The sequence below is a fragment of the Tetrao urogallus genome, assembly GCF_951394365.1.
Source record: "Tetrao urogallus genome assembly, chromosome: 4".
Classification (NCBI taxonomy): domain Eukaryota; kingdom Metazoa; phylum Chordata; class Aves; order Galliformes; family Phasianidae; genus Tetrao; species Tetrao urogallus.
The window spans coordinates 31,339,641-31,365,074 of NC_136817.1; the positions used below are offsets into that span (position 1 = coordinate 31,339,641).

General features: G+C 42.3%; 1 protein-coding gene across 4 annotated transcripts in view; it reads right to left on the minus strand.

The window, feature by feature from the left end:
• EPHA5 (EPH receptor A5) overlaps positions 1–25,434 on the minus strand; it is a gene marked incomplete at both ends in the record, with an annotated part of 195,883 nt that overhangs the window by 137,304 nt on the left and 33,145 nt on the right. For all 4 annotated transcript variants that reach the window (XM_079535086.1, XM_079535085.1, XM_079535088.1 and 1 more), the window contains one exon: positions 17,817–18,480. In XM_079535086.1, coding sequence (XP_079391212.1) covers positions 17,817–18,480 — 664 coding nt within the window. The remainder of the gene's footprint in view (positions 1–17,816; positions 18,481–25,434) is intronic.

Below are 25,434 nucleotides of genomic sequence, written 5' to 3' on the forward strand. Positions count from 1 at the left end.
AAAATGCCAAAGGAAAATAAAGAGCTTATTTAGGAATAAAGCATTGCAAGTGTAATCATGAAAACTAGCATATTTCTACTCCATTTAGCACTGCATGAGACCTTCACGTGCCAGGCTGAGGCAGCTACATGGCTTGACAGAGCTCCAGCTCCCACTGTGATGCAACCAGCAACACCAACGCAGTGGTACTGATGTGTCTCAGTTTACAACACCTAAAGCAGAACGGAGGCCAGAGCAAGCAACTAACCTGTCAAGCTAAGGATGCACTACAATATAAGCCTGTGAACTCTTTCAAACAGGCTTGACTTCAGTATGGTATGTGGAACCTAACTCCTGACCAGAACCTTTCTGCAATACTTCACAAAAAAATATAGGACAATTAATACTATATATAGACTCCATCACTTCAGCTTCCTGGTCACCTCTGATGTTAACAACTTTTAACAATAAAAGTTATAGACCATCAAGTTCATGCAGGCAGTAAACAGCTTTGAAATTAGTGTGAGCCAAGTTCCCTTGGAAAGAGGCACATGCTTGAGAGAGAATTACAGAGGAGTAGAGCAGATTTATATCAGCTGTTTTAGCATTAAATCTCTTCAGAGTATTTAAAAACATTAAATTGAGACCTTATTAAAAAAGTAGACATTTTTATTTCACCAGATTAATGACACTTACGTTGCTAAATTCAATCTGTAGTTTCAAACAACAACAACATGGCTCTAAGTGTAATTAAAGAACTAGTCATCATTTTGAGGAAAATATCTGGAGGCACACCAACGAGCTTGATAAATTCAAGGAATTCACCAGCGCATGGGAATTCTGGCACATACATTTTATTATTCCCCTGCCTTTCCGCGTACAATGAAATATCCTGGTAACACTACGTTATAAAATGGTTCAGCTGAAGGTACTGAAAGCTCACAGCAGGCTTTCCTCTAAACACTATTTAATCATCATTTATTGGTAACTTTGCACTTGCAGTATATTTTGGCTCACTAATCTTTCGACTGCAAAAGCTGCAAGTCTGAGGGATTTCATCTCAACAGCAGATAGCCAGCTTTGTGTGAAGCCACTCGGAAACAAAGACATTGTTTTCATTTCCATGTGAGAAGAAAAGTTCTACTTGCATTGCCACGGGATGTAAAACAGAAGTATATTGCTTTGTAAGGCACTGATCTGCTTTCACTCTCTTTAAAGAGATAATTAAATATGTGGAAACACCATTCTCAGTGAAATGCTATTTTAAAGCAAATGTTGCAGCATATCTAGAGTCTGGTGCTTCAGCAGAAGGGAAGAGGCTGCAAATCATTCTTATAAGTCAGCATAGAGTGAAATACTTAATCCATCCTCTTCTTAAACTTGAAGATACAGATAGTTTGGTAATACCGCGTCCTTTTAGAGGAACTTATATGAAATGTTAAACAACTTCTATTTTTCCATAGCTTAAAACATTAGAAATGAAATACTCATAAAATAAATGCAAGTTCTTCTCCTGTCTCTAGCTTTCCCAACCTCATTGACAATATTTTGGACTGAGCTACAGTGGAAATCAAGGCCCAGGTAAATAGCAAAAAAAACCAACAACAACAAAACAACAACAACAAAAAAAAAAACAACCACAAAACCCTCCGCTATACACTGCCAGGGTACTCACTTGAAGATCAGCTAAAATTTATGGCATGCATCAGTACGGATTTGGGGATGACCTGTTGGAGATGAGCTCTGCAGAGAAAGACCTGGGTATTCTGATGGACAGGTTGGCCATGAGCCAGCTGTGTGCCCTTGTGGCCAAGAAGGCCCCTGGTATCCTGGGATGCATTAAAAAGTGTGTGGCCAGCAGGTCAGGAAAGGTGATTCTCCCCCTCTATTCTGTCCCAGTGAGGCCAAATTCAGACTACTGTTTCCAATTCTGGGCTCCCCAGTTCAAAAAACACAGGGATCTCCTGGAAGGAGTCCAGCATTGAGTCACAAAAATTATTATGGGCCTGAGGAAGACTGGGAGGAGAATCTGATTAATGTTTATAAATATGTAAAGGGAGGTGGGAGGCAATAGACAAGGTCAGGCTCTTCTCTGTCGTGCATAGCAATAGGGCAAGGAATAATGGCCTAAAACTTCAACACAAGAAGTTCCATACAAGCATGTGTAAGAACTTAATGGTAAGAGTGACAGAGCACTGGAACAGGTTGCCCAGAGAGGTTGTTGAATCTCCTTCTGTGGAGACATTGAAGACCCATCTGGATGCCTATCTGCATGACCTACTGTAGTGTACCTGCTTTAGCAGGCACTTGATGACCTCTTGAGGTCCCTTCCAGGCCCTTCAAAATTCAGAGATTCTGTAAAATACAGTAGATACATATCTATGCACACTAACAGAACAGTAACAGTCACTGTACCTCCATAGACATGCAGCCTAGCAAGCTTGCATCCAAGGCTGAGAAGTCTGTTTCCACTGGATGGTATGTGATCTTGGCAACTCCTTTCTTCACTGCTTCCTTATCACTAAAATGAGGGTAAGGAGATTGAATATTTTACACAAGTCATGATATGAAAAAAATCCTGAGAATTCCAGTCCAAAGTATGCCAAAGTAGCTGAGGCTGAGTGCTCAGCTTTTTGTTATCACTGCAGAACCTTCATGGCTTTGGAAAGGCCACATCAGGCACCTGCTAGTGTTTCTAATGTTTCGTTGTTGCTGTGTTAAAGCCCAGAAAATTGCATATTTAATATACCTAAACAAGCTATTTAAATAAAAGCTGATTCTTCTTCTCCTTTAAGAAATCAAGATCTGGAATAAGTAGAAAAATGGTGATTTTTTATAACTATCTAGGTGATTTTGATCTCCTAGCACTGATAAAAAAAGTCAACGCAAAGTATAAAATTTAGCACTGAAAAAAATAAATAAATAAATAAACCAGTTTAAGGGATCAATCTCCAGGAAACCACAGGTCAGCCCCACGCAGAGCTAGCACCATATCCTTCTTAAGTAAGCGTACATAAAACTTTCATAGAATAGAAGTATCAAGAAAGCCAAACACAGAGTCCCCAAGCATTTCGCTCCCTTTGCTGTGCTCAATCTTGTCTCTATGCTGAGCAGCCTCTCCTTGAGATAGACCTGCCAGTCAGTCAAGAGCACACACCCTCAGCATGCTTTCCTTTGCCCCAGGCAATGGTGAATACTTCCCACTGCTTGAGCACTGCCATCAAATACAGGCAATGCTTGTGCTTGTAGGCCATGTCTGACAGTTTCCCAAGTTGCTGGTTATATCCACATGGTTTGTTTCCCCCCCCCCCCCCCCCGATTTCATTGCTCTTTCTTCATTCCTGATGCCAGCCAGGCTCATGCAGAGTGCTGAGTGCAGGAGCAGAGCATCAGGGCCCGCTCTCTACTCAGCCGGGTACCACAAGCACCTCCTTTTGCTGTTTCAGCTTCAGGCACACAAAGGCACAGAGAAACTCTTCCCAGAAAAGGAACAAGGAAGCCTCACCAGACCCGATAGTGGCTTTTCTCCTTTAGACTCCACAGATCCACAGGCTGACTACTTCAAAATCAAAACATGATGGCAGAAATACAACTTCCCTTTAAAATAACAATGGTGGTTGTTATATTCTGGCATAGACAAAAACACACTACTTTTTCCAAGTAGTGCTTCATATGTCACATAAAACTAAGAAAAGGAAGAGGAGAGGGAGTGAAGCTATTCTATTATTTATTAGCCACACAGTCTAGTTTTGCCCCCAGGAGCTATTTCAGAGATGTATGGACACAGCATCTGCAGAAGATTCTCTCATTAATGCTTTCAACCATGCTGATCTACAACACTAAATTTACATGCCACTGATTGCTATGAGTTTTTTTTATTTTGTCCCCAAGAATACTTAAGAAGAATTAATTTTTTTTTCCCCTTTATGTCATAATACCGTGCAACAAAGTAGCATAAAGCACTGTGCATTTACTGAAGCTCATAAGTTATTGATGAAACTCTTAAGGACTAAGCTGACAAAGCCATTCTACTTTTGGTGATTTACATAATTATAATTTAGGCATAATTTACTTATTATTCTGCTGCCTATAATCAACTTTTAAGCAAACACTCCGTTCTCGTCCTTATATTTTAACCTGAAGCAATTCAAATTAATTCACAAATGCAGTTTTGTGCAATCCTGGAGGCAGTGATCAGCTAAAAGGCATCTCAGTAATTGTTTTAAGTGCTGCATAATAATTGGGGAAAGACTATTACTGATCATCACCTCTTCATTGCTGTGATTGTTTCTACCATGGCAGCACCTAAATCAAAGCCCAGAGATATTGGCTCACTGTTTCATATAGAAGTGCAATATGGCAGTTTATCCACCCATAGACTGTTGCTGAGAATCAGTTCCCCAACTGCACCAGAAAACCCTCAAATACATCAGGCTACTCACTTTTGTAATGCATATTCTGCACCCAACTGCAAAAATCACACCCCTGAAATTCCTCTTCCTTAGCCAAGAGGAGGCAAGTAGGAATGCAGCCACTGAAGCTGACTGCTCTATTCCTTTTCCAGGAAAACTCAGGAAGAGAAAATAAAGCACATGCAAAACAAGAAGGGTAGAAAGGAAATGAGTCAGATTTGCTGGAAAATATTTACTTGCATTTCTAATACAAAGGAATCTTGAGCATTCATCACCAGCGCGTCATCAAGGCTGGCATAATGAGGTGGATTCGTTGCCATGTGCTACTTAAGGTCAAAATCTGCCATTTGTATCCTCCAGTGACATCAGTGCAAGTTCCTCCTGGGGGCCCAGATAGCACTGCATTGCTCTGCAAGGCACGCTGGCCTGTACAAGGAGGCTGCACTATATTACATAGGAAAGCAAGAGCATGCCTGCTTACATCCTTCTCAAAAGCAAGAGATGGGAAGAACTGAGAGACATCTTGAAACGAGAGTGGTATAAGCTGGAAAAGCCTATTGACTATGCAGTCAGGAGGGCTTGTGCACCCCCCACAAGTCACCCAGCCTTCTGTACCTCCACTTCCCTCAGTCTGCTTCTTGAAAATGTAAACTCCTTGCTTCCAGAGGCAGCTTCATTATGCAGCACAAACTGATCTTAACTGGGGTCCAACATCATCTATGTCAACAGTAATACCAACTAGCCAGCATCCTAATACCCATCTACACACTTAATGCAAGTATATACAGTGACTGGGAAGGCTGCAGTTGCAAAACTCATTCAGAAGGCAGCATGAGAAACATCAAAAACAATTAGAAAGCAGCAGTGAAAGGCCTCCTAAAGATACTTAAAGAATAACAGTATTCTTTGAGTAAACACTACAGCAGAGAGGGACCACTATAGCTCACCACATTTTCCAGGTGCTGACCCAGGAAGTGTAGGCACCTGGCAGCTGCACCACCACAGTCTCAGGCTGTAGGAGTGATTCAGCTTTCACACTACAAGTGAAGGCAGCAGGACTGCACAGGTGAAAGCATCTTACCTTTAGGGAAAGGAAGAATCACACTGACTCCTCCTACTGTATGCCTTGTCTCAGATGGACTTGTTACTGGCTGTGGATGAAGTAATGGTGACTTTTTTTTGGTCCCTGAACTGAGACGGGCAGGCAGACAAATCCACTAAGCAACAAGCAGGATGTGCAGGGGAAAGCCACAGCTTTCCTACAAGCAAGTTGGCCAGCATTTCCTCTGCTGGTAGCTGCAGCCTACATGGGATGCTGGAGCTGGCAGAACCCCTGTCACAGGCTGGTAGCCAAAGACACCTCATACTCAGTCCCTGTGCTTGGAGGATCCTCCTTCCTGCACTTTTCCCAGGTATAACCTTTGGGAGGGAAGGGAGACACAGCAGAAGTCTGTGCTAGGGCTACTACAGGCAGCCATGTGCAGGAGCAACATAATTTCAGCAGTTCAAACCTACAGTGAGATATGGTTGATCGTTAGCAGCAAAAACACACTACTGATTTAAACCAACACAGAGCTACTGACATCACTATCTCCAGTTCAGGCCAGACTGATAATAGGCATTAACAAAATCATCTTCTGTTTCCTATTGTCCTGGAGGTTGCCCAAACCAGCTAAGCAAGCCCAGAGTAAACATAAAAAATTATAGTCTTTTTTGACATCTGAAATGTTTTCCATCAGCATTGGAGTGCCCACATAATTTATATATCACAAAAATCATTTGGCAGTATTAAATACGAAAATAATATATCATGGATTTGTTATTGGAAGGGAAACAATTTGCTGCACGCTACAGCCCAACAGAAGAAAAGCCTGATTGCTGTGATGAATAATGCATATTGCCTATAGTACTAATTAACCTTGTACTCCAGTAAGATATTACGGAACAATAAGGCTAATTTGAATGTGGCCCGACACTTTTCCCAGTGGCATCTGGAAATCAGCCTTTGGAACATGTAAAATATGAATTTGTTGAACCAAAAGCCTTTGCTCAATAAATAAACAGAGATTGTTTTTGTTTCTCTGTGTACTTGTAGCTCATGTTGCTTGCATGAGTGTACATCATACGAAATACAAAGGACTCACCATACCTGCAGCACTGCTATGGCACGGCCTTGGCTTTTCCCGATCAGAGCGGAAAAAAGCTTCCAGCAGCTCACTGAAAATGAACACTAGCTTCAAGCTGAGGCATTTTTACTTCTGACCTCAAAGCAAATGTCTCCATCTGAAAACACCAAGTCTAGTTTTGTCTGACCTTGTGTTCTCTGTGATGTTCCTCTGTTAGCCCAGAGCTATGTGAAACACTAAGGACACGGTGGCTGTAAGAACCAGCATGCTCCCTACCATGCACAATGCAGCCAAGGGCTTGCACAGCAAAGGACTTGCCCACCCAAGCCAAGTTTTCAGCGAAGACATGCATGGAAGGCATCACGCATGGAAATCCTGGTAAACACCTTGCCTAACAGCACACATTCAACCTCAAGTTTTCAGCCAGAGGATCAGATTTTCAGGTGGCACTGGCCCACTGCTACATGCACCAAGATCAGATCTAGATCCATCTTTTTTTCTTGGCAAGAGATCAGCAAAACAGACTTTTCAGCTTTCTCCAAGCACTTCTCAAATCACCAGGAGGTTACCAAAGCAAACAGCACCCTACAACGTTGTTCAAGGACAAGGGCCAGGCAGGGGCCACTGGCCCCCTTCCAACAGTGCATTTAACACACTGCATTTCAGAGTCAGTGCATGACTGGCTGCCCTCATCACCAGGATGACACAGCTCTTGTCAATGCCATTAGCCATCCTCAGAGTTCAGTCGATAACTGTAACATACAATCATTTTGCCTGTCCTGAAGCACCAGATTTCCATCTGGCAGCCATCCCATTCATCAGAAAGTGAACCTCCTGACCCAGAACACACCAGTAAAAAAGCACCAGGAGATGCCTGACCTGAGTGTTGAGGACTTACCATCAATGCATCCAGGAGGCAGGAGCCCAAAGGTGGCAGTATTGAGGATGCCATGCGTAGAGCAGAAGTCAGGTAAGCTCACAGCATTGCAACAGCAGCTTAGGGAAGGCTTTCTACCATGCACCAAGTCCTGCAAACAGGCCTGAAAGGTTGATGTGTTATCTTAAGGCACAATAGAGTGAGGAATGACTCAAAACTTCTTACCTAGGGTGCACTGGAGAGAAACTTACAGATGAACTTACGCCTGTGTCCCTCTGTGTGAGATAAGAAGACAATCAGGAAGAGACAGCATCTCTCTAATACTCAGGAGGTTCAGAAGAGTTCAGGATCTCATTGTTATTTGATCTCAGCTATGTCTATTACTACAAGCTTAATTGCTATTTCTTAGGCTGTGCTTTTCTAGCAGTCAATGCAGAACTCAAGATCTAAGCCAGGAAATCATTTTCATAGTTAAGAATGTACTGTAAGGGATTATCATCTCCTTCCCAACAAAATCAATGGTAAAATTCCCAGTCACCACAGAAAGTACACCACCACATGGCAATTCACTTCTGGCAGGCAAACTGCACCCACATGAATCCGTCCAGTGGTACTACTCTGAAGAGCCCTGTGCTATTTCTGAGGCTCCACAAGCATGGGCATCAACTGGACAGTTTTTCTTTCTTCCTCATGTTCTAGCTAGAATCTCAATCTGGACCAAAATTCATTTTCACATGAACGATCGATTAAATCTCTCAAGCATAAGCTTGTCTCTGCATCTGTGTGTGTGGGCCCGTGCTGCTCTGACCCAAGAAGCATATACAGGCATTACTGTCGGCTAAATTCCCTATTGCCTGCTATGTTAGAGGAAGCAACTGCTGTCACAACACAAGAGCAAGTCCTAAATGCTGTGACACTTCATTTGTCTGGGCAGCAGCATGCCTGGAAAGATGACTGCCTTGCTTTAGTGGAAGTATGCAAGACAATCAAGGCCAGCTAAGCAAACCAGTTTTGACATATTAAATCATGCTTGAACTGTGAGAGCAAAGCAAAATAATGTAAAAGCTCTTCTAAAAAATGTCTTTAAAAATAAATGGATAATGCTGGCTGGCTTCATCCATAGAAAGAGGAGAAAGCCTTTTATCTGAGCATCCCCAGTAATTAACACAAACAATGGTCTTGGATTTGTAGTAGCACAGCCCCATCCCAAGATGCCAGCACTGCTGGCATTTCTTGAACGACACAGCAATGAAGCAATGAAGCCCATGGTGCAGGCTGTGCTGCTGCCTGGGCAGCAGACTGTCTGCAAAGCAGCTTGGAGCTGGGAAGCTGCAACCCACAAGCTGCTTCTACCGAATACCAAATTAGCACATTCCCCATGCTCATAGCGAGCTGCTTCTCCTCTTGCTCTGCAGTAATTAAAAAAGCTTCCTTCTCAGACAGCTTTCCAAGGCAGAGCTGTGACCTCCATCACTGCTGGAATGGGATGACAGACTGTCCAACCACGTGCAAGACATCTAACGCATGATTTGGGGAATTAGTGCTGCAGCAAGATGACCCTTATGAACCACACAGGAGGCAGCCATTTCACTTGGCAGGCAGCAACTGTGACTTTGCAGTTCAATATAGATGATGCTGGCTCCTCAGGTGGGCTCACTTTGTCCAAGCGATACCAGTCACACATGTGGAGGGACAGATGAAACTGCTGATGCAAGGGATGCTTTAGACATGGGGGGTCTGGTGCTCAGTTGCCACGCAACTTTGGCAGCAAAATGGACTTTCAGGCTGACATGGATTCCCTGGCACAGCTTCCATCCTAGGAAGAAGCTTGCGTTACTGCGAGATCCTCCTTCAGAATATGTACCTCCAGGCCAAACATTTTTTGAAGGGAAGTATTTAATTTTGAGGTATGAAAGCAAACAGTCTGGTTTGTGTTCAGAACTGCTGACCATCCACCGACTTCAGCAAATGCTAACGAGTGCCTGATGCTTTTGAAAATAAAGTTTCTAAGGCCTCAAAATAATGACATTAATAACTTAATTTTAAGCAGAAGCTTTCAATGGAAAAAAAAAAACAAAAAAAAACAAAAAAAAACCCTTACACAGCATCACGTATTTAAACAAAAAAAAATCCAAGGCTCGGAAAATATTTTGCAAAGGACAACTTCGGTTCCATTACTAGCTTTAGAGTTTCTGTGCTGCTGTCCAGCACTTCGCAACAAATTCACCTGAAGATGAATGATCCTACAAGGGTTACATTTCTCCAGGATCACAAAATGAGCACACGGGATCGAGTACAGCACAGACAGTCACTCAGTGAGTGCCTCAGCCTCAGCCCCAAAGCAGACATTTGTTAAATGGGGAAACGGTGACTGCAAGCTCCTTTGTGAAGTAGATCTTGAGAAAAGCCTTTTGTATAAGCTGGAAATATTGCCACAGTCTGTATCAATTATTTCTTTCCTTGTAAAGAAAGCCAAGTGCCCGTGAATCTCCTCACAAGCCACTAAAAGCCCACCATGAAAACTGAGGACACAGCACTGAGCCTACTAGGACAGGGGCCAGTTCCCAAGGCAGTGCTGCCTCCTGTGCTCCCATGGCTAAACCCCACTGGGTTTGGCTGCTGAACCCAGCACAGGAGCAGAGCGTGAGTCCATCTCCACCATGCGGGCTGCATAACGATATCAAGCCACAAAGTGAGGCAGCAGAGCAGCAGGTGCATGTCCTCTCCCAGTCTCTTTCAGGAATGTAACCTGAAGCAGAACAGGGCAGTGACAGCCTTGTTTCCTCCCCAGCCAGCAGATGTGAAATCTAAGCTCTAAAAGCTGCAGCCCACAAGGAAAACATCTTTCTTGGCCTTAACCTGATTTCCAGGGACCAAAGTGAGAACAAAGTTGTGTCACCTGAAAGCCCAATTCTTCAAACTACAACAGCTTAAGGATCTACATTTATGAAGGCAGGACAAGTATATGAAAGCAAGAAGGGACATCCACAGACCCAGCATCTTCTCTTTTGCCTTTTCTTTCTTTAATCTGTTTTGGGTATACAGTTTGGGGTTTATAAAACACCTAGCCTTGCTCTTTGAGTTCATTCCAGCATTAAAAACTGTGTTACCATCCTGAGGGAAATAAAAAAAATGGAGGCACATCAGTGCTGAGCTCAATGTAAGATTAACCATGTGTTGTCTATGGACACTAGACTAAATCCTATGATAAAAGGGAGCAAGCTTCCAAAATAATACACAACCATCCCTATTTAGATGAAAACCAGTCACCTCTTTGTGTAGACATCTGCGTTGCAGTATCTTTGCTCTCCCTACATTCTACTAAACACCTTACACAAGAGACATTTATGAAGCTTTAAAAAAAAAAAGGAAGGTAAATCGCAACTACAGTTAAACAAGACAAAATTGCACTCTTTTCTAAAACCTAGATTTCAACCTCAGTGTTAGCTCAAAGCAAGTTAAAGTGGTCAAGAAATGCACTGAGAAAAGCTTATAATTGAAATGTCAACACATCATTAACTACTGCTAAGTGATTGAAAACGAATAGGACAAAAGTGAAAACCTGCTCTATGAAGAAAACCTGCTATAGTACATCTTCATTTTAATACTCAATATAAATTTTGTGGAATAAGGGTTCTGACAGACTAGCACTGGTGGATCTATGGCAATTCAAGAGCTTGCAGCCACCCTTCTGCTAAGGGTTACAGGCAGCTTTCTATCAATGAAATCCTCTGCATTGCAAACCACTACTTTTATACTTACTGCTTAGTATTTCCCCAGAGTCTCTGCTTCTGATCACTACAATTAATATGCAAGCTAATTCCAAATAATTCTGGAGTTGAAAGTGCCAACCAAATGAACCAAACAGCACACCACATCTTTCCTCCTGCAACACCTCTCCCATTCCATACTTTTAAGAAATTCCTTAAGGTACCAATGGATATTCTGCATTCAAGAATGCTAAAAAGTGATGATAATTTACAAGAAAACAAACAAACAGTATTCGGCTAAATACCAGTTAGTTATCTTGAATCAGAGGCAAAAGTATACCCCCAAAATTTCCTTTAGCTAAGAAGCAAGAATGACCTTCAAAACTGAAGTTTTTAAGACCTAATTCCAAACTCAATTTTGCATATACTGTTCAATCTATAGTTTACATGGGGAGAGAAGTGCTCCTTATTGTCCTGTTACTGCATAGCAGTCACAATGGAAGGAATAGGAAGGTTAAGCTAACCAAAGTAACAACCTGAAAGCACTGCTGTGGAATGAAGAAAGATCTTCAGAGTCACAAGGGGTTCTAAGTATACAAGGCAGCGCAGAAGGTGAAAACTCATTATCAAAGTACAATATATTGCCTCAAACTACAAACCATGACTCCTATAATGAAGGCAAACAAACATGTAAAATAAAACAAGTAATATTACACAAACTGTCCTATTGCAAAAGTTTTGATCTCTGGCAAACATCCCCTTGCTCTCCAATACATCAGCTGTAGAACAAAACCACCTAAATATATACATGCACACACCTCTGCAGAATAAAACCATTCACCCTCCAGTGAGAGCTACCTTTTACTGCAATGTAGCATTCAAGTGATTTTCTTTAAATTTGAAAAGATAATACAGACGGTGTAGCCAAAAATTCAGTTATTCTGATGCTGGTTGGTTTTGTGCCTAATTAAAATTAACTAGGCGCTTCAGCTCATAATTATATAAACACCTACAATGCTATACTCCCAGCCAATTTTGTTTTAATCAGAAAAACGCACAAGAAGGATGAATGATGGGCAAAGAACTCCCTGGAGGGGCAACAGCATTTCCAAATTCAGTATTTTCCATATACTGAACATTTCCATCAATGTTTTTCTTGCCATGTAATCACCTCCCAGTAGGACAATTAAGAAAAGATTTTTTTATTCCCAGACTTGGCTTGCATTGTACTCTACCACGAGGGTGAAAGTGTGCTCGCCTTGCTCACTGAGTCCCAGTGGGAAGGGCACTGAGAAGACAGGCAGGATTTAGTAACACGCTGCCTTTCTGGTATCCATAACAAGGAGTCTGGAGTGAGAATTCAGCCAGCCCTAGGTAGAGAAGAAAACTGGGGAGGGGGGGAGAGGGGAAGAAAAGGGGCAGAAGGAAAGTTACCCCTGTTCCGCATTTACATCATATGTGAAACCAGAAAGCCTGGCTGCTTCAGAGCCAAACCCCAACTCCAAAACAAAGTTATCTGTGCAGCAACACATTTCCATCTCCTAGAAATAAGGGGATGGAGAAGTCAACTGCAGCAACTGTGCCTCCCGGGAAATAAACACACACTGAACATTAACTGTTTGTTTTTTCTCCAAAATAGGAAGATGAGTAACTCCGTTTCACTCCTGACCAGTTACCAACAAAATGACTCGCACATCAATTTGGCAGGGAAACTTCTGATCTGCATGAGCTAGCAACCCTTGTCAACTGATTTTAATTACATCCACAGTAAAACATTTCTGCCAGCAGCATTCATTTCTGCAGTCTTTGTTTCCTGTAGGAAATTCTTATTTGTCTTGGCAAGAGCTGAGCTGAACTTCAACACAATTAATGAACAATCACCAAATTAAATATTGGTTGTAGAAGCATAGTGATATTCAGCAAAGTTTATTAAAGAAAGAATAATCAAACAACAAATATCAACACTCAAGAAAGAAGAATTTGAATCTTCTAGAGCTGTTCTACAAAAATAATCCAAATATTTCCTCTGGTAGCTGATCCTTTCTAGAGAAAGCAAGCTATACACCATGATCCATCCCTATCCACTCCTCAGTTTCAAAGCTCTTCCCTCAGAAAGCAGTTAAGAAAAACTTAGGTGAAGTTTTTCTTTATTATTTTGTCCATCTCTACAACATCTGTAATACTGCCCACGTTTTGCAGCTGGCTAGAACTGGCTGCACGCCTTTGATGACTCCTTAAGCAACAGTATCCACTGATCCTTGGAAAGGAGACCCTGCTGATCGCCTGAACTCAGTACTTGCCTTTTCAGCTTGGCTCTCTTTCAATGTAGTTGTTTATGGATTTTTGGTGTTTTTGTTTGTTTTTAACTCAAATATTTTATTCATTTGTGATTCAGCTCTGAAAGGCAGCTGAAAAAATATCAGGCTCTGCTAACTAATTACACCTGCAGTTACAGCTCTGTGGCTCCATATCATCACCAGGACCTCGCTGCTGAGCCAAACACTGCATATTTAGGTCTCACCTGATCAATGGGTCAGCATCCCTTTCTTTCCAGGACAATGGGCTACAGAGTCTTTAAAGGGATAAAAATAAGCACTTCTTGGTTTTCGGTAAGAACACATTGGGTGTACTCAGGACGAAAACACAAATCCCAAATGGTAAGCAACTAACCCTGAATTTACAACCACACTTGCCCCAGACAAAGCAGAAAGAGGGAAACAAAGGCGGGAACGATACATTTCTTTGTCCAAAACCCTAAGTGGGTGAAGATCTTACAGACTTCAGTGGTGCCACATTGGTTTCACAGCATTTTAGGATCTGGCCTTTGGGAACCTACTGCCCGCTAATGAGGAGAGCACCACCAGGCATTTTCAAGCTAGCAAAAATGCTCAGGAGCATTGATAACGGATCCATTCAGGTGAACCAAGGTAAAGCCAATCACCGCGGTTCCTTCAGTTGCACCAAATCACTGCTCTGTAAGACTGCATAGAAATTCAGAACAATTGCTTTCAGTTTTTATTGTTAACTAGTACCACAATTTATTCTTGTGAATAACGAACCTTAGAACCGGGTTCTTTATAAATATGTCCCAAAACAGTCACAATTTACCTCTAGCTGTCTCATAGTTGTTGATAGTTGCCAGAGGAGGTGTAAAACACAAGTAGTTTGGGTTCTTTACAGTAGACACTGCCTAGTTGCCATTATTAATTGAGAGAGCGAGCACATTATATAAGGAGATTAGACCATGTCATATTTACAACCTTAGTGTCCCCAGTGAGAGAAATTGCTCAGCTGTTACAGTCAGTGCCTTCTTCAAACAGGAACCCTGCTGACAAGATGATGAATTCAGAACATCATTGCCAATTAATGATTTGTAGGCAGAAGGGATTTCAATAGTTCCCATATGTCTGCGAGGTGACTGGGATTTACATCGTCTCTTATTAGACTGTAGTCTGCTTTGTCCAGACATGACACTAGAGCTTGGAAAATGTCATCTTTGCATGAGAAATTTTAGTAAACAAAGCCAGGCTCTTCAGGGTTGAAAACATTTCCTGAAGTATAGTCAGCAATAACCTCCTTAATGGTAAAAGAAAGCAAACAGGGAGACCACTTGCGATTGATTTACAAACCAAAGGTAAGAAGTTACTTAGGGATTTGTCAGATGTACAAAACACACTTCCCAGATTATCATTATGTCAGCCAGGAGCATAGTGTGCATTTCTTAAATGTGAGCCAGCCTGTGAAAGAATTACCAGTATCAAAGCAAAACTTACATAGCATCTCCCTCAGTGTGACTTACCTTACTGACAGGCTGCAAATTTCCTTTACTCTCCTATAAAAAAGCTCATCCTTATGAGTATAGCAACACCCCAACCAGAAAGCATTTTACTCACAAACAACATCAGCACGTACTCTGAATGTACTGAACGTAGACATTCTGGACAGCCTAAGGCTGATGTCTTCTATCATCTGAACACCTTAGTGTGCCAACCAGCAGGAGACATTTGGCATCATGACCTAGGTTAGACAAAGGACATCCACACGGGGCCCTCAAACTGACTTTGCCAGTCACTGGTAGCTTCATCTGACAGCCATAACTTTTGAAATATGATGGAGAGCAGCTTGGCAACCACATCAGCCAGATTCCTTAGGACTCTAGGATGCAAGTTATCTTGTCCCAGATGCGTGTACACATTCAGTCTCATAAGGTGGTCTTATACTGGTTCTACCATTGCAGTGGGGAAATTTGCCTTCCTAGTTCCCACCATGAGGTTCAGGGACATGAGAAATATGAAAATCCTGGCTGCCAGTGAAAACTAAGGCAAAGCAATCATTGAGTACCTCAAACTTCTCCATACCTATTGCAGTCAGTTTTCCTTTCTCATTTATCAGAGGAATTATGCTCTTTTTTGTCTGTCTCTTCTGACCAATGTACCTATAGAAACCCTTCTTGTTGTTTTTAACATCCCTTGTCAAGTTCAGTTCCTTCTGTGCCTTAGCTTTCCTAATCTCACATCTGCATATTCAGACAGCATCCCTATATTCTTCCCAGGTGACGTGTCCTCATTTCCACTGCCTGTATATGCCCTTCTCCCTCAGTTTGACCTGCAGGTCCTTGCCAAACCATGTCAGTTTCCTGCCTCCTCATCCTGCTTTCTTATTCTGAAGGATGGGATGCCCTTACGCTTTCAGAAAGGCATACTTAAGGAGTAGCTAGCTTTGTTCCACTTCTTTGTCTCTAAGGACAGCTTCCCAGGAGATCTTGTCCAGCCATTCCTTAAGCAGCCTGAACTTCACTATGCTGAAGTTCAGGGTCCCAACTCTACTCTTTGCCAGTCCTACATTCCTCAAGAGCATGAACTTAACTAGGGCATGGTCACTGCAGCCCAGACTGCCTCCAGTCTTAATGCCTTTAACAATCTCCTCTGGAGAAAACCAGGTCCAACAGCACTTCACCTCTGGTCAGTCTGCCCAACACCTGAACCAGGAAGTCATTGTCAATGGACTCCAGAAGTCTCCTAGATCACTTGCAGCTTGTCATGTTGTTTTCCCAACAGGTATCTGGGTGATTGAGATCACCCATAAGGATGAGGGATCCCAACATCTCATCGATCTGGTGGTGGAATTTAGGCTTTCCTACAAATAAGAACCATAGACTAACAGTCCAGTGTAATTAAAGTAAGAGACCTTTGCTGAGGATGCAGACTGTCAGAGAAGTATAAGAGCAGTTTATGTGGGTATGTCTTACCATAGCAAGGCTTTTTTTTTTTTTTTTTTTTTTTTTTTTTTTTTTTTGGCTTTTAAGTCCTTTAAGATCACCTTAAAATGTCTCATGCTGATTATACACAGTGAGAGGCCAGGATTTGAGTAGCAATTAATGAATGTACTCTCTCTTACTCCACAAAAATTCTTACAGGTGATTCAAGTCAGTGTCTAAACATTGGACCCAATCAGCGCATGTTACTTCAGGATGCACTAGTTTTTGCCACAATGAGGCAAATTCTTGCCGAAATATCTGGCACATCTCCTTCATCTGCAACAGTGTATGTTTCCTCAGCTCTAGTCAGTGTTCATCTCTGGTCCCCTGCGCAGTGTCAAACAGCAAGTCAGACATCTTCACACACACGGGAGAAATACTCCTATTGGCACATGAAAGCAAAACAACTCATTTTGCAATATTGACTGCAGAAAAGAGAGACTCTCCTAGTAAAAAAGAAAAAAAAAAAAGAAGTTTACCAATAAGTTAACTCTTGAGAAGACCTGAAGTACAATAGACTTGTACTACAGGACTACAGGATCATGGCCACAGGTCACTTCAGGCAGGCACAGATCCATCCTATGCACCAACAGTAAATGCCAAAGATAGCTTTCTGAACCAAAGTGAAGAGGAAACACAACACTGTCTTCAGCTGGAAGAGAATCCTTCTGCCTTCTCCACAGGTTCCTTCTAAGTGGCCACAAGCAGAAGGTAAGAAGATGGGAAACGCAACTGATGATGAAGTAGTAAGTTTTGCAAAAGCAAGTCTGTGCCAAACTTTTCTCTTTCTCGCCAAAATAGGTTTTCTTTTAAACAGTTACACATCTACAACAGAAGGACAAATTTTACAAATATTCAATACAAAACACCATACTTTCTGTACCACCTCATTGTACGTTACACTTTTCAAAAGGTATTTAAGTTTTAAACTTCAGACACCCTAGATCACTTCCTCAAAGCCCCTGATTCAGCAGATCTGTACTGAACAGAAACTCAGAAACCTCAGCCATATATGCTCAAGTTTGCACATAAGCAAACTTGAGCATATAAGGAAGCATTCTTGCTTGTGGGACTTCACATTTAATTTTAAGCAGCTTTATATTAAACTATTTACCTGAGAAGAAAATACCAAACCTTCCACGTTCTACCACCTCTGCCCCCACCTCAAAGAGCAATAGGAAAAAAATCATCCTTTAAATACAAACACAAAACATCTCAAAATGGGAAACAAATTTCAAAGCACTGGAGAGACACGTACATAGATATGAGGTCCCACTATATCCACCCAAGGCCTCTTCACCTGCCACAGCCATTCAAAGGAGCTCAGTGGAAGAGGGAACCCAACCTGCCACAGTCATCTCAACCAGACATGATGAAAAGAAACGGAAGAGAAAAAAGCCAAGACTGAACATCATCCTGGCTACTTCAGCACAATGACCCCCTGCAAAGCCTTACCTTGGCAGGTGTTGTTCTTCTCCTCGTACCCTGCCTTGCACAAGCACTTCCCGATGGGCACCAGCCATTCTCCCTCAGCACTGCAGTGCATCTTTGGTGCCTCATCAGTCACTGAGTGGTTGACACAGACGCCTGACACTTCTAGCAGCTGTGAGGAATCAGCTCCTGTGATGGTATCTGGAAAGCGTGCCAGGTTGCGGATCACTGATGGGCATTTCTTATAGTACACACGCACAGAGACCAGGGCGATGCAGGCACCCACATCCTGGAAAGCAAGGTAAAATCCTTTTTTCGTTAGAGGCCCAACATCTCTCACTTCTGTGTTCAACTTCATAACTCTGTCGCCGAGGTCTAACTCTGTGAAGCTCTCATCAGCAGCAATGGTATCTATTTTGATGTACTGATTCTCTCTGATGTTCCTCCCATCTTCATCATCTGACTCAAAGTAGTACATATTAAAAGTCTCTTTGCAAGTCCCAAGTCCTCCTGGAAGGCTGTTACAGTCCCTCAGGGTGAATTTGAGTTCAATGAAGATGCGGGATGCCCCTTCATTAGAGATCCAGCTGGTCAGAAGCCAGTTGTTCTGATTCTGTTCCATTACCTTGCATACTTGGTATGTGTGTATCGGAGCATAGTTTTCATCCACCTCACCGATTTCTTCCCACTGTGTAAAGAGAATAAGTATTACTTTTTTTAAAGTTACAACTTCCCCAAATCTTAGTTTTCCCATGGAAGATCACCTTGGGAGTCAGAGGTTTATAGCAGGATGCTTAATGGAGAAAACTTAATGGAGAAAAAAATGTTTTATCTGGCAGCGTTTTCCATACTGGAAGCTTGATACATACTCGATAATAAATGTATTAGATAAAACACCCGTTAGAAATATAAAAAGATGCTAATTAAAACCTTCTGGTTCAGACTTTTCAGAAGTGAGAAAACATACCACCAGGTCTTTCCACTAGCACTCCAAATGACAAAACAAAAGCAGATGGGGCCACAGGTTGGCCTTTTCCTATCATACACACAGGTGAAAAGCCATTTACAGTCCATCTGTCCCTGCTTCCCTAGGTTCCTTTCTATCATGTCCTCAAATCACTGCCCTGCACAATGAAGACAAGCACATTTCTCCAGCTGATCTCTCCCACTCAACCGTTTGCCATAAAAATCAGCAGTGGTGTACTAAGTAAACGTGACTCTGCTTCCCAAGAGTGCCAGTCACTGAAGTCTCTGTTCATGAAAAGAGCAGATTAGTTTCAACAGAAAAGGTGACAGGAACGTGAAAAGCTTGAGCTGTTCTGAACATACTAGGCAGGTTTTCAAGATATCTTCTCTCAGATGTTTATGGCAGTTGTAACAACTACTTTGTTGTTTTGATTTTGGTCACACGCTAGACTGAATCACTTCGAAAGAATGCTTTTTCCTGGTCCAGCACTGCAGCAATGCCTACAGTAGGAACATGCAACATAAACTTTTCCCTTCTGCTTTTGACAAGTGCAGTATCACTTTAAGAAATTAGATTAACCCATGTGCAGTAAAGAAGTCAGGAGAACTAGAGATCTCAGTTCTGTTCCTCTCACCAACTTCTGGACTGCTCATCTACAGGGGCTTAATTCCCTAAGCCTCTGCTCAGTGCCACTGCCTGCTTCTAATTACAGCTGTGGACACAGAAGGTAATTTAAAGGTGCTTCAATACAAGGTAATAGCTATATTCCAAGCTGAACACCTTCCAAGGCCAAAGGCCAAGATTTTATTGGGAATAGTGCCTGAGATGAAGTTGAGGGCCTTCTCAACCCAGATACCATTACTGCAGAGCTGACAGGGAACACCCTCAGAGTCAACATAATGATGACATTTTTTTCAGGGAAATGCTTTTCTTAAATTTTATATGAATACGACAGCAACAAGTAGCATGAAAGCTTCATGCAATGCTACAGTCCCAAATAAGTTATAAATACCAGCAGAAATACGTAATTCTTTCTCCCACATGTACCCTTCCTCCCTGACCTGAGAGATAGGAGCATGGACTTGAGCGGTTTTACCCAAAGATGTACGTGCTGTGATGTGCAGAGCTCACAGGTACCACCCATCTCCTACGCGAGGAACCTCACCTGGAGAAATTTTCCTCATCTTTATTTCAAAATCCTCCACGCATCTCTGTGCTTAAACAGGCTGTGACCTATTCTGTTGTCAATTCATCCCTCTGGCAGGACCGCAGATGAAGCTAGGGAGATGCCTATGGCTAAAGCAAGGCAGACCTGAGCAGGATTCATGCTTAACTTTGGGGAGAAGCAATTTCTTTTGACATGAAACCATAGAAATGCAAGGTCATCTTTTTATCGAGCTGGAGATTCCCTTTGAGAAGGAGGTGTTTCACTTTTCCACTTCTCCCACCCGAGGTGTAGGTCCCTGCTGCAATGACCTCAGTAATTTTTGCTCTTTGCAACTGAAGGTTTGAACGATCCTATGCCAAGCAGGTATGGGAAGTGCTCAGTGAAAAAAATTTGCAATGGAAACTTCTGAGGTCAAACTGTTTTAGTAAGTGGAGATGTATAAGGAAGTCCACAGAATACAGTGCAACTCCCTATGACATTTAGAGGGTATCTAGTGGACACTTCTTCCAGAGAACTGATGTTTGCAGAGACTGTGATGTTGCAATCATTTCATTAATGATTTAGCTAGAAAGCATACAAAAAATCCTCAGAAAAACACTTCTTTAATTCAGATCAATTTTCAAAGGCAACCATTATGCTCTTCATTCACAAAACTAAGCACATGTCCAAGAGTTAAGCTCAGCTCCAAGCGCTGTTAGTGGAAGTAGAAGAAAGCTCCTTTGTTCAACAATGAAATCCAGTGATTCTAATGGTTGCTTTCATTCCCTAAGAGCAATTAACAATGAGGAGGAAGAACCAAGTATTGAGTTGAGGTCACATCTTAGTTGCAACAAGAGCCATATCACCTAACATCTCAGGCTTCAGGCTATGCTGCCCCTCCAGAACAGAACCCCAAATCCAAGCAATCCTGCCATCAGATCTCAAGCAGCCAAAGAGCAAGAGGAAAGGGGAATACTAATGAGTTAAGGCTGCTCACCTCTTCATAATCCTCAAGGGAGAACCAAGGAGATTGTATCAGAGCCATCACTATTGTATAAAATCTCTGCTCTGCCATCTAATCCCATCTCACTCTTTCCTATCTGCATGTGAGAGTGCACCATTTCTTTCTCTTCCAATTAGCACAGCTGGGTCTGCCTCACCCAGGAGACTGCAGGCAGCCTGCCACAGCTCTGCTTTGCCATCTCTCCTTGAGGAGAGACAAGGAAGAGAGCCTTGGCACCTTCCGCCTGGTTGCAGCTTCCCAATTATTGCAGACCTCAAACAACTCCTTCAAATAATAAAGGAATACAAACTAGCTACAAACCATGCAGGATGATATGTTGCACCGTAACGGTTAATGAAAAAGAAAACACAACACATTAAAATGACAGCATCTAGCTGAAAATATTTGCGCAAAAAAATATTAAGTACAACTGAACAAAATGTGTAACATTTTAATTCCTCTCTGCAGCACATATTTTTGAAATATAAATCAACCCCATCTGCAGGATTAAAACAAAAATGCAACATTAATTTGGTGCTAAATGTTTTCTCTAAGTCTTTAATAGCTGTAAGAAGGAAAACACAAATGCATTTCAATGGCCTGATGTTAAATCATTTATAGAAGACCTATTTCTGAATCAGAAATTTCCAGTACACCACTGCAGGCAAGTTAACAGGCACTCGAGATGCACTCGGCTTCATCAATAGGAAGCAAGTAATTCATGCACACCGTGGAAAGGCCAAAGATATCACACATTCAAATAACACACATATAAGAGCTAAAAAGCATTCAGTGGGGCTGCCTTGGGTTAAATGGACAATTCTAAAACATTCACCATCTGTCCGCTGGTCAGGCATGTTTCTAATCACTGGGATTCCAGGACTGCAATGTGCTACCGCAGCACAGCAAAAGCTGCTGCCCCAAAAACAAATACTGACATAGGAAATGAAGATTTCAAAGCTTTTATTTGGTCGTTAGTGGGTTTTTCTGATTTTTTTTTTTTTTTTTTTTTTTTTTAGGGAAATTTTTATTACTTGTCTCCATCTGAAGCAGCCACCAAAGTTGGCAAACACATTTCAAGCCCACACATTTCAGGGCTGCTAAAAGCAATTAGGCATTTAACTAAATCCTAGGAGTCAAAAGAGGGAAGGGATGCTTAAGAGCATTAAAGAAAGGGGCTCCCAGGACTGCCCAGAAACCCCAGCAGCACTTCCTTCATTCAGCACAAGGACTATGCAAGCTACTTCTGCTGCTACTACCTACTTCACAGATTTCTGGGTACAAGAAGCCTTACTTCCCTCCCCCCCATTAGTCCTCTCTCATTCTTACATATGGAACTGTGCAACTTATGCAGGATAACTCTGCAAGCTGCTGAATCAAAGATGTAAAATTCAAAGAGGTTTTAAACATTTTCACCCTTTTTCCTCTAGAGAAAAATGATTAAGTTTCCTATTGTATGTCATCCTCCCAATATCTCCTTTTTCCAACATAAGCAACTCCATGTCTCTTGTCTCTCAGCATTACATCTCTATAGCAGCTCTGGTCTCTTTCACCTGCATTTGGCCACCAGTTCCATACTGTTATGTAACTTCGCTTTTTCTACCCTTTTATGTGACTGCCCCTTCCTACATTGGCAAAGAACTTGAGCTCTGCGTACTTCAAGCGCAGAGAAGAGCAGGGCATTATCCAGGGAAATCCACTGCCCTTCCAGAAGGGCAGGCCAGCACAGTGCTCAGCTCTGTACCATTCCCTCTGCCTTCCAACCCAGCAATATCTGGGCAGGCTCTTCAATTATCTTTTATGCAGCTGGCGTTCAGACCCAGCTACCAATTGACAGTCCCCAGCCAAGCTCCCGCATGCATGTTTTTCTTCTCCCAGCCAGCTCCTTCCATCAATTTGTTCCTCTCCCCCATCCCAGAGCCCCACCATTTGGGCTTTTTTTTTTTTTTCTTTTTAAGCTGCCTACCAGCTTTCCCCCGCTATCATTTTCCAACATTAAAGCAAGTAAGTGCACCTGAGCAGCTCTCCTCTGCATGGCTTCATTGACTTCAGCAAGGTTGTGTAAGGCTAAATCTCTAGTGAAAGTCAGGCAGAGTTCTGCACATCATTTTCTGCAAGGTTGGAAGTTTAGCAGCATTGTGCTAGCTATAAAGTGACCGTGATGACCGTGACTGTGTCACCATCTTGTCTGCTACAAAACACCAGTTAGATACACTGGCCCAAATTTTAACCACTTCAAAGCCTAGCACCAATACTGCCAGTTTTATTTTATGCCCTATGATTCATTGCCACTGTGCAGATTTTCAGCTTTTTGGAGCCATAGGATTTAAGGACAGGCTGGTTTTCACTGAGGGCATTTCAGTTTTCAAAGAAAGGAAAGCAAATCCCAGAATCACAGAATTGTAGGGGTTGGAAGGGACCTCCAGAGATCATCAAGTCCAACCCCCCTGCCAAAGCAGGTTCCCTACAGCAAGTCGCACAGGTAGGCATCCAGGCAGGTCTTGAACATCTCCAGAGAAGGAGACTCCACCACCTCCCTGGGCAGCCTGTTCCAGTGCTCCGTCATCTCACTGTAAAGAAGTTCTTGCGCATGTTTGTGCGGAACTTCCTATGCTGCAGTTTCCAGCCGTTTCCCCTTGTCCTGTCTCCACTCACCACTGAAAACAGTCTGGCCTCACCATTCTGCCCCCCACACCTTAGATATTTCAGCAAGCAGCTGAAGACTTAGAGAACAAGCGTGCCACTGCACACCACCTCCATATACTCAGCTAAATGGCTTTCTCCAACTCCCCTGCACCACTGCTGGATCACTGGGTCCCACCTTAAGTAGTGGTCAGATGAAAATTTCAGTGTGTTTATGCCAGTGTGAGGACTCAGGCTTAAAGTCCAAGTGCTACTTTGGGGCACTGCTCTCAATTAGGTTGTCTACTCACCCTGCTGTGCCTTCCCCTACCAGCCAGACAGTGGAAGGACACCAACCACAGCCAAGTAACTTTCCAGGCAATTATAAATCCCAAACAACAGAGATCAGAAGACCAAAATCACTCATAAACATAGAGCAAACGGAGAAATGAGGGGAAAAAAAACAACAGTAAAACAAGTGATTTTGACAACCTCACCAGGCAGGTATTTGGCATCTTCTTGGCCTGAGTTTAAATGAAGAAAAGTAGATGGTAGACAAAAAGAATACTGTAGAGTTGCAGAGTAGTTGTTGAGACTACTGTAGAGTAAACCAAATTATTTCTTTCACCTCAAATATACTTTTTAAAATTTCATCTTCCAAAACAAAAGAGACATTATTTGTACAGACAGACTTCTGTTTTACATCAACATCCCCTCCTACAACGAAAGATGAAGAGACTGCTACACAGCCTCTGCTGCTTGGAGCTCATTTCAGCGGCAGGAGCCAGTATCAAAGGGAGATTTCAGTGAGATCAGTGAAAATGGTATTTGGCCTAATGTTTATTAAAACTTTTAAATATCAAGAGCTATCCTAACCAGCAGGGATCCTGGCATTTCCATAGTATGATATTCCCTCAAACTTCATTTGGATGGCATTTTTAAACTAAAGCATTTATACATATACACAGACATATATTTCTACTGACAACAGCTACTTGTCAAGAAAAATGTTGACAGAGAACAGAGGATAGAAAGAAAATCTGATTGATCTCCTTACTTGAGTAAAAGTCTGTCCTCATAAATTGATTTAAAAAGTAAAGTTCCCAAAAAAGGAACTGAGTATATTTTCTAGTGGTTTGGAACATTTTCCTCAGTTTGTCAATTTAGAAAATGCATAAATAACGATACCAAAACTTTTAAGCTACATTTTTCACCCTTACCTACTGGATTGCAGTTTTCTCTCTCTCAGCACCACTCTTCTTTGGCCCCTAAGCTGAACAGTCTGGGTAACTTCTGTATATCCATATCATCCAAAGTAAATGCAAGTTTCCCCACTTACTACAGTCAAGTCAGTTTTCTAGACAGAAGCTAGGGAATCATTTTTCATAAACAGAAGAAATGTTCCCCTTCTTCCCAAAGTAATACAAAGAAGAGTTTCCACGCAGGCTGTTCAGAGAAATAAGGAAATGCAAGAAATAGGAAAGACTCATGCTGAAACTGTGAAACTAAGCGCTCCTGACAGAAAGTGCTTAACACGAAGACCAAGCTCAAGTGACCTGAACTTGTGTGGAGAACTTCATATCATAAAACAGCTTGGGTTGGAAGGGAACTCAAAGCTCATCCAGTTGCCACCCACCAGGTGAAGCTGTCCAGGGCCTCATCCAACCTGGCCTTGAACACCTCTGGGGGTGGGGCATCCACAGCCTCAATGGGCAGCCCGTGCCAGGGTCTCACCATCCTTTATGGTTTAAATCTTTGATCTTGCTACCTGAATGACTCTGCCATGTTTCCTTGCATCTGTAACACACAAAGTTTGCTGCCACACCTCTTTTTTTTTTTTTTTTTTATTTCCACCATGTGTACTGGAGGAGTCTCTTCTCTGTAATACAGTGCAAAGGTTTTG